This window comes from Megalobrama amblycephala, linkage group LG2, assembly GCF_018812025.1.
Source record: "Megalobrama amblycephala isolate DHTTF-2021 linkage group LG2, ASM1881202v1, whole genome shotgun sequence".
In the NCBI taxonomy this organism is placed as follows: domain Eukaryota; kingdom Metazoa; phylum Chordata; class Actinopteri; order Cypriniformes; family Xenocyprididae; genus Megalobrama; species Megalobrama amblycephala.
The window spans coordinates 11,591,742-11,606,728 of NC_063045.1; the positions used below are offsets into that span (position 1 = coordinate 11,591,742).

Here is a 14,987-nt window from a genome sequence, read left to right on the forward strand (position 1 = left end):
TTTCGTGAGAGGTTTTTACGTGCGTGCAAAGGCCAAAGAACATCACCAGCATTGTGGTTTGAGCTCTATCTATCACAAGACCACTTTCCACTTCATGCAAACAGTGTTAGAGACCTCTAACATTCAGGTAAGTTTATATGCTTTTGTTTTTACTCTTCTCTTACCATCTCTATTAGCCACAACTTCCTTCTGCTCTCATAGGCAGAAGCATGTGAATGTGCTATAGCGCAACTTTTATTTACAGTTACGCATATGGCTACCTAATATATATCTGCCTAGTTTGGATCAGATCAATCTTGATGCACTAAAATATAGGCAGAATTACTATGTGGTGTTGACGCCCTAATAATTGTTTTTTAATTGTTCGGCCATAGGGTGTTCTGCAGTTGTTGGGTTATAGAGTTGTATTTCACATAATTTGCAACTTGTCACTTTCCAAGGATTAGAGCGAGTGGATTCATTTCTTCTGAAATGTATACATTTAACATTTCAGGGAATATACTTTATTGATGGTTAATTTATTTGAAAATAGTTGCAAAAATCATATGAAAAATTAAAAAAAAAAAAAAAAGACTACAAAATGAGGAAAATTATTCTAAGATAAGTAAAGATGGTAATCTGTTGACATGGTTGGTTTTGTTTATTAATCACAATCACTGTACATTGTGCTTTAGTACATTTCCATGAGTATGTCAAGTTAAACAAGTATATAACACAAATTATGTACAAATAACATATTTACAAATATTTTTAAATAAAAGCGTGAGCGTTTTTATTTCTGTAAATAGACAACCTCCATAATGTGCCCTTATGTTGCGCAATTTCTGGTGACATGATCTATATAGTTCTCAAGTTTGTAACATCCACACCCTCCAGAGACAAACATTTTGATTGATGACCACGGTCTTCTGCATTAGTCTGAGACATTTGTGGACTGCAGCTCTGCTCATATTCCTGCAAGATCTTCACCACATCATTGTGGCTGAACTGCATGGCGTCATCCCGAGGAATATTTCCCCACCTGAATTACAGATATGAGGTTAATTATGACCAAATGTATGGAGCTGAAGGTAAATGTATAAAAAACCATGGATCTGTACCGGTCTTTCACAAAAGGGTTGACTTTGCAGGCCTGCGTCAGAAATAGCACGACATCTACGTGGCCTAAAACAGAACAGACACAATCCAAATTGATTTTATAATTAAATAAACCATATTTGGCACTAAAAGATGCTTAAATGTTTACAGAAAGTGATTCTACCTTCTGCAGCAGCTACGTGGAGAGGCGTACGAGAGTCATAGTCCTTCAACTCCATATTCATGGATGAGAGGGAAAACCTGATGGAGGAAAAGAGAGACAAGTAATATACATTTCAGTAGAACTCAAAAGGCAAAGCGAAGACATTGTGAACTGAATAAAATGACCTTCTCAGAGCTGAGACATCTCCACTGTGAGCTGCAAACATCAGATTCACCACCGACTTGTTCTACAACACAGGTTTGGTGCGTTCATTACTGGATCTAATAACCCGACTAAAACATAGCTTGATGTTGGACATTCTCACAATCTTTTGGTGTTTAATGTTGTAGTTTAGTTCATTTGGTAGGTATGTTCAAATGTAAGGTTTACCCTGTCGTCACCAGACTGTCTGCGAGGGTCCTGCTTCTTCAAAAAGTGCCTCAGATTGTCATAGTTGTGGAAGTTGAATAAAGACACCAATTCCTAATTACAGAAGGGTTACAAAATTAGTTATTTATACAAAATTTATCATTTGGAATTAAAAAGAGGGTGATAAACCAACAGGACAATGACAGAAACACCTGACAGAAGTGGATTCCACGGACACTGTTTCCGATTTTGTCCACAGGGGGCGACCAACACATGATGCCCATCACGTTCGGCACCACCAGAAGAACTGCACCCGACACACCAGACTTGGCAGGTAATCCAACCTGACAAATATTAAAAACTTTATATATACAAAGATATAGATATACACTCATATTACTTATTAATGTGAGAAAGTGCAACTGGCAATATAGTGGAATAAGTCCCACATTATCAGTTAAAGAGCCTTTTTTGAGATTTCAGGATTTCCCCATTCAAATACGTAGGACTTGGTCATGGACACCCAAAATATCTGGCCAAGGCATAAATATGGCAGCCGAGTGAACAGACTTTATATGAATGGGACTTTGCATGTATTGAGATGTAAAGAGATACAGGAAGTGTTACTTCGACACAAATTATTACAAAAACATTACAAAAAAATCTACAATATTCTACTACAAGCTATTAGAAAAGTCTTTAATGTCGTATTGTTTAGATGTTTATATATAACTATTAAACTTGTTACATTTCTAATTGTGAAAGCAACATTTCTCATTTTTATTTAGTTTAACTTAATATACTAAAATGACTAAAACTGAAAAAATATATAGACATTAAAAAACAATGACTAATAAAAATGGTAAAAATAAACATTAAAATGAAAACAGAAAATCTAAAATTGTATGAACTTTAAATATTAATAAAAAACTATAATAGTATCTAAACTATACTAAAATAACATTGGTTAACACTTGCTAAGTGAACAGATTGCACACTTAAATGTGCATTTTTTTAATAAGTAACTTTAATTAAGCAATTTTTAAATAAAGAAAATATATTTTCTGTCAAATTGATTGTAAGTCATATCATTTACACTCAGACTATGTATGAATTTACTCACATGGAAAGCGAACTGTCCTGAGTAGTCGTACATCCCACAGGAATGCATGAGGCTGAGCGTGTTTCGCACGGCTTCTGTGCTCAAAACCTTCTCTCCTGTGATTGGACAGATGCCTCCGTTAGCCAGCGTGGCGGCCATCACACTGCCGGACTCACATGTGACCTCTATGGAGCACAACTGTGAGGGACAGAGAGGAAATTCTGTCAGGATTGTCAGAGATTATTTAACGTCTATTTAATTTAACTGATTAAAACAGGCGAAGAATCACCTGGAAATAAAAGTCCAGTGCGTCGATCATATCCGCCCCTTCAGGAAAACACTGTAATGAAGGACATCACAGTTGCTTTTGTGGATAATCAACAACATCTTGATAGTATGCTTCTATAAAACAATGTACGCTGCAGTACAAACCTTCTTCTCTTTTAGGTAGTATCCTATTGCGTAGTTTCTGTCTCCTGTCTCCTTCTCTGACTGGAATCTGTTCAAACGAAATCAAATGGAAGTCAATAGCAATGAAATTGTGTGCAAATCAAGTGTAAAACGCCAAAGTGAAAGACATACGTTGCATTGCTGAAGCCCACATACTCCCTGCCTGTCATTTTCTTCACAAACTCCATCACCTGGGAAGGAAACCCAACTAAAATATTAGCAAACAGGCAAATAAAGAGTCTAATATCTGCTCCATTTTTGGGATATATATATATTCTGTAAATAAAACAAAAAACAAAGCTACTGTATGTCTTTATAATATAGCTGAAAAGCTGTGTGCAGTACTTTTGGTGCTTTGGAGATTAATAGCCAAATAAACATCGCTCCAGTAATGAAATCAATTATCCTAGAGGTTGTGAACAACGAGAGTGTTTTTTAAATAACATTTAAAATGTTAGCATCCAACAGGAATGTATAACTTACATAGTCAAACTTCTCCGCCTTGTTGACACCTGGCTGGAGAGAACGAGAAGAGGAACAGTAAAATTTACCAGTGTGAGACTTTTGCGTATTCTGGCTTGTGCTGGAGAACCTAGGAAGCACAGATCACATACATTTGGTCTAAAGGGCACTTTTAATAGCCTGGATTCAGTCCAGACCAGTAACAGCTCTGCTTATAGCTTCACAAGGTCAGGCAACACAAAACAACACATGTATTGTAGCAGATGCACAGTGTCTGTCCGTACAGATCTGAAATTCTGGGTCAAAGGTCTGGTAGCTCAAATGAATTCTTGGCCTGGCCCGCATGTCAATACATGTGCGTATATCAGAGTTTGTTTTGGAGATGCGAGCAGAGTTGATTATCAGACAAGTAAATACTGCAAACACAGACCTACCTGACACTAAACTCCACGGTGAAAGTGCAGGTTTATGTTTACCTTGATAAGTGAACTGATGACGATCGCTCCAGCGTTGACCATGGGATTGTGAGGTTTATCTAAGAACAGAAAACCAGCATCAGCTCACAGATTATTACATTTAATGTGAATTTGTTTATTCATTTATTTGATTTCTCTAGAAACAAAATGCTTCAAAAGAATGCTTCTTAAAGTTATTCTTTAAGAGTTATTTCACTCCATTTACTCTCATTGCTGTCTACCAGAAATCTAATTTGTAAGTTTGTTCTCATGGGCAATGTTGGGTAAGTTACTCTAAAAACAGAAATGTTTGCACATTACAATAAAGTTCATCTGTTAACATTAATGTTAATGTATTAACGAACATGAACTAACAACAAAACCTTACACTCTAAAAAATGCTGGGTTGAAAACAACCCACGTTGTGTTAAATATGGACAAACCCAGCGTTTGGGTTGTTTTGACCCAGTAGTTGGGTTGTTTTGACCCAGCAGTTGGGTCAAATGTTTGACCAACCTGCTGGGCAGTTTTATTTAACTCATCTATTGTCTAAAAATGACTATATGGCTGGCTTAAAAAGAACTCAAAATAGGTTTTGAAATTAAAAGTCAGACACATAACTACTAGAGGCAACAGTAATAATCAAAAGGTGAACATTTATAAATAAGCAATTTAATAAATGTTTATTATTTAATTATTATTTATTAAACGTATTATAACTGTTAATTTCCAACCTATTTTGAGTTTATTTTAAGTGAGCAATATAGTGATTTTTAAACAATTAGTTGAGTTAAATAAAACTACCCAGCAGGTTGGGTCAAACATTTCACTCAACTGCAGGGTCAAAACAACCTACTCGCTGGGTTTGTCCATTTTTAACCCAGCTTGGGTTATTTTTAACCCAGCATTTTAGTGTAGTTAGAGTCGTTCATTGTTTGTTCATGTTAGTTCACAGTGCATTAACTAATACAACTCTTGATTTTAATAATGTGTTAGTGAACATTAAAATTAACATTAACTAAAATAATAAAGGCTGTAGAAGTATTGTTCCTTCTAAGTTCATGTTAACTAAAGAAGTTAACTAATGTAAACTAATTAAACCTTATTGCATTACATCCAACACTGCTTATGGGATCCTCTATTATATGTGTAGGCCTGTATCTATTGTATTTTGCCCAACATCAAGAGCATGGTTGTTTATATGATAATCTATGACATTTCCTCACCAACCTTCGTCATCCAGGGAGAGTTTGTTGAATTTGAATCCGCTGGGCTCCTTCCCGACGTAGTGGTGCACTCGCTCGGTGCCGTGCTCGTGTACAGCGATGGCGTATTCCAGCGGCTTCACGCACGACTGCAAGCAGAACGGCAGCTTCGTGTCTCCCACTGAGTGCCTGAAATTCAAAGAGGTGATTTGAAAATCATCACTTCATATTATAGAACAGTAGAGGCACTTTTATCTGTTTACCTTTGGCCATCTACTGTGCAGAGAGAGACGCCCCAAAGATCAGGACTAAACTTGGTTAGATGGGGAATGTACTTTGCAACCTGGAAAAGATCTGAAGTGAGTTCATCTATACAAATAAGAGAAGATTAAAATGATTAAAAATACAGTTCCCACCTGTCCATCATGTTGCAGTTTTGATGTGTGGTAAATATGATTGATGACGTCCGCAAATGCCTCAAATTCAGGAATAATAAACTTCCGTCTGAAAGCAAGACTCAGCAGAACTATGTTTCCACCCACACACCTGTCACAATGAAGAAATGTTCACAACTAGAACTTTGTCTGACTAAATATTCCTCTTTTTTTCACAGATATTTTTTGTCTGAGTTTGCCGAAAAGAAAATGTGCTCACTTTCGGAACAGCTCACGGTCCATCATGACTTCACCGGCCGATTCCTGGATAGCTTTGCGAATCTTTTCCATGCAGTCGCGCAATCTGGGGTCAGAGGTCAGAAGGCCGGTGCTTTTCACTGCCTGTTAGATAGGGAAAATACTGTTCTGTAATTTCACAACAATTCTGTTTACTTTGTGTAATGCACTGAATTTGTCATGCAAACTTTATTTAAACAGTAATGTTTATCAAAATTACTCTAAATATACAAAAATAAAAAAATGATAAGAAATGCTGGCAAATGTAAGACTTATCTAATTCAAAGTTAATCAAATGTCATTTATACTATACTGGGGGTGTTTACTGACCTTGTGTATAAATTATTACACAACCCATGACAGCAGTTCCACAAAGTCTAGATAAGTGTGTGTGTGTGTGTGTATGTGTATGTGTGTGTGTGTTTTACCTCAGCCCTCCCATGACCGAATCAGATTTCAGAGGGAACATGTAAGTGGCTTGATAGTAACTGAGCCCTTAACATGCAACTGAGTCAATGTGTGAAGCAACTCCCAGCTGTTGCCCATATACAGAGATGTTGTTCAGTTAGCAGACTTCAACAACTGCTAGTGCAAAGATTTTAATCCAGATAAATCTTTATTGGATATGATTCAGTGTGTGTCAATGAAGGAACTTACAGCAATGAAATGAGATACAGGAATTTTCTCCGCTCCTTCAGTTATATTGTAGAAAAGCATGTCCTCCAGTCCAGAGAATATACTTTTATTGGTCATATTTCTGCTTTAATGAAATAAGATTAGGCCTCCACATACTAACACCTATTAATTGTATTAATTAGTTTTTTTAAATCAAACATTTAATAACAATAATCATATTGTTATTCATTATAAAAGTGACTCACGTTTTCGATTTAGGTTCATCCACAGATGCAGGAGCGATGAATTCGCTGCTTGCTTGAATCCGCGAAGTTAAATTGAACGACCTCCTCGTCACTTTCTGACACACTGAGCTACTTTTAACCGAGTCTTTCGCCAGTAAACCAATAACTCCAACATTAGGCATTCGTAGGGTCCTTAAAGAGATCATTTTCCAGTATCTCATAAGATAAAATCTCAAATTTGAAGCGTAAATAGTGTATTCAAACTAGTCCGTGTCGCACATAACGGTCTCAGAGTCGCGTGCGGCTGGTTTGTTTTGAGTCGCGTCAACAGGTGCGCGAGGAATCCGGTGAGCGCCAGAAGCACTGTATCAACACTGACGACTCCTGAAAGTTCACTGTCACAGATAACTGGATAACTTTCACTGGTAAAAGACCGAGGGGCGAAGTCATCCCATGTCATACTGAGACAGCACTTTTTGAGATGTTTGTAAGCGTAGTTTAATATTCTACAACGATCTACTGAGGTAAAAAAAAAAAGCTGCGTTACTTCAACTCATCTGACAACTATCCTGTAAAAAAGATACGGCATTAAATAATATAAATGTATAATATATTAAGTAAATGTAACATATTTAATGTTTATTTTTTACATTTGCAACTGGAAGAGCGATGACGAGACAAAAAAGAAATTGAAACGATCTACTGGGCTAGCCTGAATGTTCCCGCGCTTTTCACAGACTGTGATAACGCTTTTAACGGTCATCATCAATATCGTAAATCCTGCAGTTGTTTATATTTTCATTTAAAAAAAAAAAAGAAAAAATGTATGTATATTTATAACACTTTACATTGTAGGCTATTATATTACCTTTGCATCAAATTACAAAAAAAAACTAGTTAAACGCTGCTAAGGGTGTTTATAATCAGTGTTGGGGGTAATGCATTACAAGTAACTTGAGTTACGTAATCAGATTACTTTTTCAAGTAACTAGTAAAGTAACGCATTACTTTTTCAATTTACAACAAAATATCTAAGTTACTTTTTAAAATAAGTAACGCAAGTTACTTTTTCACATTTATTGACTGACATGTTGAGAGAAATAAAATGCAGAGGTGTTGTGTACGCTGTGTAAGCATGATGGTTATTGTAGTTTTAGACTAAATGTGAACATGCATTTACTCATCTCACTTGCACGAAAACATTCAGTATTCCTCAAAATGAATAAAAACAGTGAAATGCAATCTCAGAATTTTTGCAAACCTGTAATAATTAACTATATTAAATTACACAAATATACTTTATGTATTTAATCTCAATTATTAACCGATGTCTTTGCTGCTGACCTTCAATATACCTAATTCAACCATACTAATAAGCAAAAAAAACTTTAGATTAGATTTAGAAATAAGAACTAGAACTTCCTTCTTCTGTATCCTATTCTTCTTTAATCCAGAATGGCAGCACAGCTGAAAGGTTTGTTTGAGCTGCGCCCGCTACTGTACAGGTGTAAATATGCTTTTCCTTCAGCCTGAGGCTTATTCATTTCACTTTTGGTGTGAAAGGGCCTTTTTGCCAAAAATAGAACTTTTTTGTTGTTATTAAAAAACAAACAAGCCCATCCCCAGTGAGAAAAAGTAACGCAAAAGTAATGTAACGGATTACTTTTCATAAAAAGTAACGAAGTAACGCAATTAGTTACTTTTTTAGGGAGTAACGCAATATCGTAATGCATTACTTTTAAAAGTAACTTTCCCCAACACTGTTTATAATACAGCGGCTATGGAAGTGACGGTAAAATTACATCTTTATCTCTTCTAACTGCCGTAATCAGTTGCACTCTATTTTTTCCCTCTTTTTGAAAGTTGTGAAAACACAAAAAAATATATATTTGAAGTCTCTCATTCACCGCTATAAAAGTTAACCCAACTATGACTTCTGCTTCTGAGAAACCCAGAAATGTGAAAAGGGTCTATTTTAGCCAAACAAGAATCACATCAGGGATAACAGTTTAATGATTTCTTTGTCATGGGACATACTGTGTAATGAATATGAATGTTCTTGGCTTGTAAGAAATATTTGTTGATAAATTAAATTATCTCCACCTGACAGTAGGATATAATTTCTGACCTATTGGGAAAAAAAACAAAAAACAATAATAGAGCCCTAAAATGTTTTAACTAGAACCATTCTGATTTAAGCTGTTCTTTCTGGGAACAGATTGGTGCACAGATGACAATACACAGAAAAAATTATTATAACGTTTATTAAATTATGTTTACACAGTTTGCCTGCAAATAAAATATCCATAATGTGGCAGGTCAAGCAATCTCTGACAGTTTCATACAAAATATATAATGCCAAAAGTCAAAGTCACTGTGGCACTCTAGCAACACATACAGCCAATGACCAACAGGCACAAATTGGTGGTGCATTTTCAAGGCAAGTTAAGATGTCACTTATTAGGCAAGAACATGCCAATGAGAAATAAGATAAAGGGCTTGGTGTGGAGATGCACTACTGGTTAAAAGTTTGGAATAATTTAAGATTAGAGCATATATAGAGCGTCTTCCAGTGTATCAGAAGGGAACCAAAGGTAAGAGTTAAAAGTATCTGGCCTAAAATGACCTTTAATCACACACCAAATCTAGACACTTTTTGCTGGCTTTGGCAACACCAGCTTCAGCGCAATATCTACAAAACAAGCGGGCATATAAGACAAGGGGATCCACAAGAGCTTGGCATCCCAGCCTGCACTGTAGCGTGTTCGTGGGTGGACGGCCAGTAGGGCGTGTTCCATGCAGTTGGTCACTTTACTGAGGTCGGAGTCGCATATGGTGTTCATGATCAACCTCTGGATCTTGATGTCTGGAGAGACAAAGAGTGTCTAAATGGACTATGTATGGAGAAATTGAGAAAATGGTAGTCGTTTGGTATAAATAACATACATTTGTCCAAGTATTTGTCTCCGTAACTCTCCTTCACTTCAGGGGTCAGTTGGTTCCAGAGGCGATGAAGTTCCTTCTCGATGGGCTCCAAGCTGGTCACCTGCGTCTTGAAGAAACCAGGTTCGATGATGCACACATTGACACCAAAATTCTGGATGTCCCTCCTGAAATGACATGAAAAAAAGTTTCCTGAAAGTAGTGGTGGCATCAAAGATAAAACAATTTCACAAGATCACACTTACATGTAATTAGATAGAGTAAAGGTGATACATATTTGGTGTGCTGTCCAGGGGGAGGGCCCCAAGCTTGGAATTTTGGCCCGAACCCAGAGTTGTGATAAAAATAGTTAGAACTAAGCAAGGAGATAGGGTAGTGGAGGGATGCTGATAAAATGTCAACGAACAGAGGTAAGTCAGCTCAGGCCCGTCGCCAAAATGCTTGTCTAGAATCAGTTTTCTCCGTAATATTAGCATTTGCCGAAACATTTTTGGCAAATGATCCAGTTGTATCTGTGTTTGCGCTCTGAAGAACAAGGCTTTACAATGTAAGTTTTCAGCGTTGAACAATGTAGCCAATCACAAACCTATCTGTTGATTTCTTGAACGCAATGACCAATCAATTTAAGCTAGTGCTGAACAAAAACTCTGGCGTTTTAAGCAGTGAGTGGATTCTGAGTTCTGCATGCTGGCAAATACTGTATTCTCTCATCATAACAAACAATTGTGTAAATAAGAGATTCATTGTGCAGTCAGTTATTGTAACAGAACTTCTTGAGATAACGATGAACTAAGATGAGTGATTTTTAGTGATTATAAATGGAGGGCCCTTTGCTCGCTTTCTGACAAATCCCGCATATGTAATCTGTTAAAATTAACAGTGGTTTGTAAACCTATATTTACAAATAATTTATCAGCAGTGTTTATGTTGGGTTATGTAGATTGTGCAGTGGTAAGTAGGCCTAACTTAAAACTATTTCAAAGAAATCTATTTAAATTTGTTTTTAAATGGGAATCGCATCTCTTTACCCTGGAGTTACCCTCTGATCAGAAAATTCATAGTTAATGCATTATTACACTAAATGGAACTTGAAACACAATTAAGCTATATTTATAAATGACTATCACTCGAAGACCTGCTGCCTTCAACTATTTTAATGGTGAGTACACTCAAAGTCTTTGTTACACATCCAATATGCTACAGATGTGGGCTACATATTTTTATTGCTATTTAGTATGTATCGTTTTTATTATTGTGTTGTTCAAGGAATTAAAAAGCTTTTGTACCTTGTGTTTGCAAAGTACATAGGCATAATGCAAAAGGCTTTAGTTTTTAGTGTAGTTTGGTCTAATTAGGATGGACTATCTTGTGTTTTGGTGTTAATATAGAACTTCTATTTCAATTAATAATTAATACGGGATGTTATTGTTTTGGTGAAAGTTTGTTTTTTAGATCATAAAAATGTGTGCCCCCCCCCATTCTATATGTTCAGGCAACGGCCCTGAGTCTGCTGTATATATACTTCATTAACTGAGTTGATTAACTGAATTCGCTCCTCTCGTGTTAATTAGGTTAATTATCTGAACGTGCTCCTCCCGAACTTTGTTAATAAAACACCATTTGTTTTTATCTCAGACCTTTTTTATTGGCTATGGTTCCATCCAAAGGTGCAAATTTAGATTATGCGCAAAAAAACTTTTGAGAATAAAGTACCATTTCATGTGTTCAAGACAACAAAATCATTACTTAATGGAAAACTGGTGCAAAATATCTGCAATGAAAAACCCATTGTAGCCCAATATACCCAACAATTTTGATGACAGACTTTGGCTCAGGCATTTCAGAATTATTCAGTGCTGTGCACTGAAATTGGTCCACTGTCACATTATTTTTTGTTGCGCATTGAGGGATTTATTCAGTAAATATGTTTCCATCATAGTTTATGTGCATTTCTTCTTATTGGATACAAAATCTTCCACCTCAGTTGAGCTCAGAATGCACATCTTTGCTTTTCCATCTAGTGTTTCTTTATGTGACATCCCAAAATTTACATAAACATAGGTTTTGAAGTGTAATACCTGAGACAGTCGGAGAAGCTCTCCACTGCGAACTTCGAGATGCAATAACCACCACCATTAGCTGCCACTCTACCCAACACCGACGCCACGTTCACCACTCTTCCACGGGCCTTTTTCACAAGAGGGAAGAAGTTCATGGTCATCTCGATCGTCCCAGTCATGTTGACTTTGAGTGTGCTTTCAAAGTCTTCGATTTTCATCCACTCAGATGGTCCCATTGGAAGAGAACGTCCAGCGTTGTTCACCAAACCCCAAAGTCCTGGAAAATTGGGAACAAAGATGTCGAACTTGTTTCTTAAACATTTATTTCGAAGTCTCACCTGAAACACACCTTTATCTCCAACTTCTTGTTTGGTCCATTCCACAGCCTTCTGAATGCTGGCTGTGCTGGTCACGTCCAAGATGCAGGTCTTCAGGAAAGGTCCCGTCGCCCTCTTCAGATCATCAGCACCCTTTTCCGTGAGACACCCGGCTAGGACGCGGAAACCACGTTTGTCCAGGCGTTTACACAGTAGGTGTCCGAAACCAGAGTCACAACCGGTCACAAAGACGTGCTTCTCTGAGACCCTGGTAATCTCAAGGTTGTCCCGGTAGAACCACACCAGAACCCACAACAGCACAAACGCACCCAAGCCGCACGTCCATGAACAATCGCTACTGTGAGTACATGAGTATAAACATAATACATAGGAAATTTCAACATATTCTTTAGCATTTTGTTAATTTATTTGCTTGTGTTTTGATATTATTGTAGTCAGACACGTTCTTACCAGAAGTACTCAAGCATCGTTTCTGCCTCCTGAGTGATTCTGTGAAGATGTTTTGTAAACAATTGCTTTTTGGTAGAATGCCAGTGACGTAAAAGATAAAAAACACACAACAGTGCAAGTTTAATTAGTGTCAGGGTGCAGTTCCTTTAATCACCACAATCGGCACCATAATCAAACAGAGAACATACAGTTCAAAAAGGTATTGTAAACATAACATATAGGAACTTCATATAAAATTGTTTCTAAAATGTTCCGAATATTTTATTAGTATAAAATATGGCTAATTTGTTTGTATGAATCTTCACATCCACATCCTTTTCTGTCAACTTGAGCGTAAAACCATATATCATACAAACCAGTTTGAGCTGATTAACTACTACAAAAACTACATTCTTTCAATTCATCCCACAAGACAATTTACAAATAGTAAGACTTCTATGTTAAAATGATGTAACATGGTTTTTGGAGGCTCACTGAATGCTATTGACCCGTGTTTTCCAGAGCACATGAGAAATCTTGAGATAAGGCTCTTATGAAACAAAGGGAGACTTTGGAATCAGCGTAGAGGTTTAGAGAATGCGGAGATCGGTTCCGTACGAAAAAATGGAAAATCCAGCACCACAGAAGCACTTTAAGCTTCTCACAATGCAAAACCTATTAGCTTCAGGGACTATTTATCAAAGAGAAAGGCTGAGGACTCATCTGTGTGCTATGACACAACCAACAGGACAAAACCAACCATAGAGAAGACTTAAGCTTCTCTCCACATCATGCTTTGAGAAATGTACGCTAATTAGCAGGGCTTTTATCAAAGGGTCGGTTAATAAAAATTATAAATGTGTTTTCTGATATTAAAGGCACACAATATATTTCACAGTTATTTCTCAGATGATATAACATGAAATTGCTGGGGAAAAAAACATAATTATTAACTAAAACTTCTAAACCAATCATACCATATAAAAAAGTGAAACTGAAGTCCCATACAGAAATGACTGTTTTTGACATAAATCATGACATTATATAATTACTCCAATTAACCTGATTAATAATTCAAAATGAATACCTTTCACATGTTCTTTAGGAAAAATGTTTAGTTTGGAATTTTAAAAGAGAATTATTTTAAAAGTTACTTCACTTTAATAGCCAATTACTTAACTTTTTCTCTAAACGAATACTTGCGTCACCTTTAAATGAATGCTAATTCACATCTGATTGTTAAAAACATCCATTGAAGAAAAAATAAGTAACTGTGCTATCAGTTAAAGCAATCATTGATCAGACTTACCTTTTCCCTTCTTGGCTCTGGAGCTGGAGGTCCTGAACGCGTTTGGTGAGTGATCTGGAGTGGGTCTGCGTCTGAGATTTATCCCTAAAGCTGATCCTCTAAACAGGGCCACAATTTCTAATCTCCAATCTCAGTGTATTGCTGTTTGGCCATTTTTGTGTGCTTGTGTAAGTGTGATCCCTAAATAGCAGGGCTGGGAGGAACTTTTAAGGAGAATCATGCCAATTCAAATTATTTTTAGGATGATTGAATTTGTTTTTGGGTGGTTGACAGGAAATTTCAAGCAATGACAGGAGCGTCCGTTGATGTGACATTGTGACATTTTTGTTTGTGACAGCTTTAAACAATTCCTATTTTTGTTCAGATATTATCGATGATGATTTTATGACCTTATATCAGTCGAGACAGAAAATTTGTACTTATAAAAGATAATATAAATTAAATAAAAAGAATATTAATACTCAATATATGAATTAATTTAAATATTAAATTATATATTTTTGTAATTTTAATTTTAAAAAAGCATAACTAACTGCAAAAAATAGCTAAAAATAATAAAAATATGTATTTGTGTGTCTGTCGGTCTCTCTCTCTAACTTTATATGCCTAAAATTGACAGTAAAAATTGTTTTGAAGACCTGACACTATTGGAAAATCAAGCTAAAATCATATCATATGCAGTTCTATAGGGCAAATGTGTGAAATCTGGCATATTGTGGATTGAAAACAGCCAAACTTTGCTCTAAAGTTTTGTGGTTTTACATTTAACATTTTCTCCTTACATAAATACAGTTAATCCTATGAGGCTGATTGTAGAAATGTGGATTATGTAGCGTCACACTGCATGCCTGGCTTAAAATGGGTTAAGCAAAAATTAGCAAACTGTGAAATCCCACAGAAACATATAAAATCTATTTTAGCTCACTGTTACGTCTATAAAAGAACAGGGCAAGTTTGTAACCCTGGTATTTTACGTTCATTTCTGAGGCTGAATGGAAAACGCTTGCCAAATGTTAGTCAAAACGGAACAAAAAGCAGGGAAGAGAATCTGAACAGGTGAATCCCAAAACTTTTGAGGGTAAAATGTGATCTTA

General features: G+C 36.3%; 2 protein-coding genes and 2 long non-coding RNA genes across 5 annotated transcripts; 2 read left to right on the plus strand and 2 right to left on the minus strand.

Annotated features, from left to right (window-relative positions):
• Positions 1-621: 621 nt before the first annotated feature.
• On the minus strand, positions 622-7,231 carry gls2b (glutaminase 2b (liver, mitochondrial)). 2 transcript variants are annotated; one of them, XM_048182569.1, is made up of 18 exons: positions 6,836-7,231; positions 6,612-6,714; positions 5,938-6,059; positions 5,700-5,829; positions 5,547-5,626; positions 5,309-5,472; positions 4,100-4,158; positions 3,645-3,677; positions 3,294-3,352; positions 3,144-3,210; positions 3,001-3,051; positions 2,733-2,909; positions 1,822-1,953; positions 1,631-1,723; positions 1,426-1,487; positions 1,262-1,338; positions 1,101-1,164; positions 622-1,021 (listed from the first exon to the last, which is right to left on the minus strand). In XM_048182569.1, the coding sequence occupies exons 1-18, from the start codon at positions 7,033-7,035 to the stop codon at positions 838-840; spliced, it is 1,857 nt and encodes a 618-aa protein (XP_048038526.1). In that variant the 5' UTR covers positions 7,036-7,231; the 3' UTR covers positions 622-837. The 2 variants fall into 2 exon arrangements, with proteins under 2 accessions (XP_048038526.1, XP_048038527.1); XM_048182570.1 differs by having other exon boundaries at positions 6,612-6,711; positions 6,836-7,228.
• LOC125263605 lies at positions 5,528-6,208 on the plus strand. Its single transcript, XR_007183855.1, has 2 exons — positions 5,528-5,642; positions 5,897-6,208. It is a non-coding gene; the product is annotated as an uncharacterized LOC125263605 (long non-coding RNA).
• An 18-nt stretch (positions 7,232-7,249) lies between the features above and the next one.
• On the plus strand, positions 7,250-12,973 carry LOC125263609. The gene is made up of 4 exons (XR_007183858.1): positions 7,250-7,301; positions 9,803-9,880; positions 12,203-12,494; positions 12,590-12,973. It is a non-coding gene; the product is annotated as an uncharacterized LOC125263609 (long non-coding RNA).
• Positions 9,063-14,886, minus strand: rdh5 (retinol dehydrogenase 5 (11-cis/9-cis)). The gene is made up of 6 exons (XM_048182617.1): positions 13,894-14,886; positions 12,606-12,670; positions 12,167-12,492; positions 11,836-12,094; positions 9,761-9,924; positions 9,063-9,680 (listed from the first exon to the last, which is right to left on the minus strand). Exons 2-6 carry the CDS (start codon positions 12,620-12,622, stop codon positions 9,460-9,462), a joined length of 987 nt encoding a protein of 328 aa, XP_048038574.1. The 5' UTR covers positions 12,623-12,670; positions 13,894-14,886; the 3' UTR covers positions 9,063-9,459.
• Positions 14,887-14,987: the final 101 nt, after the last annotated feature.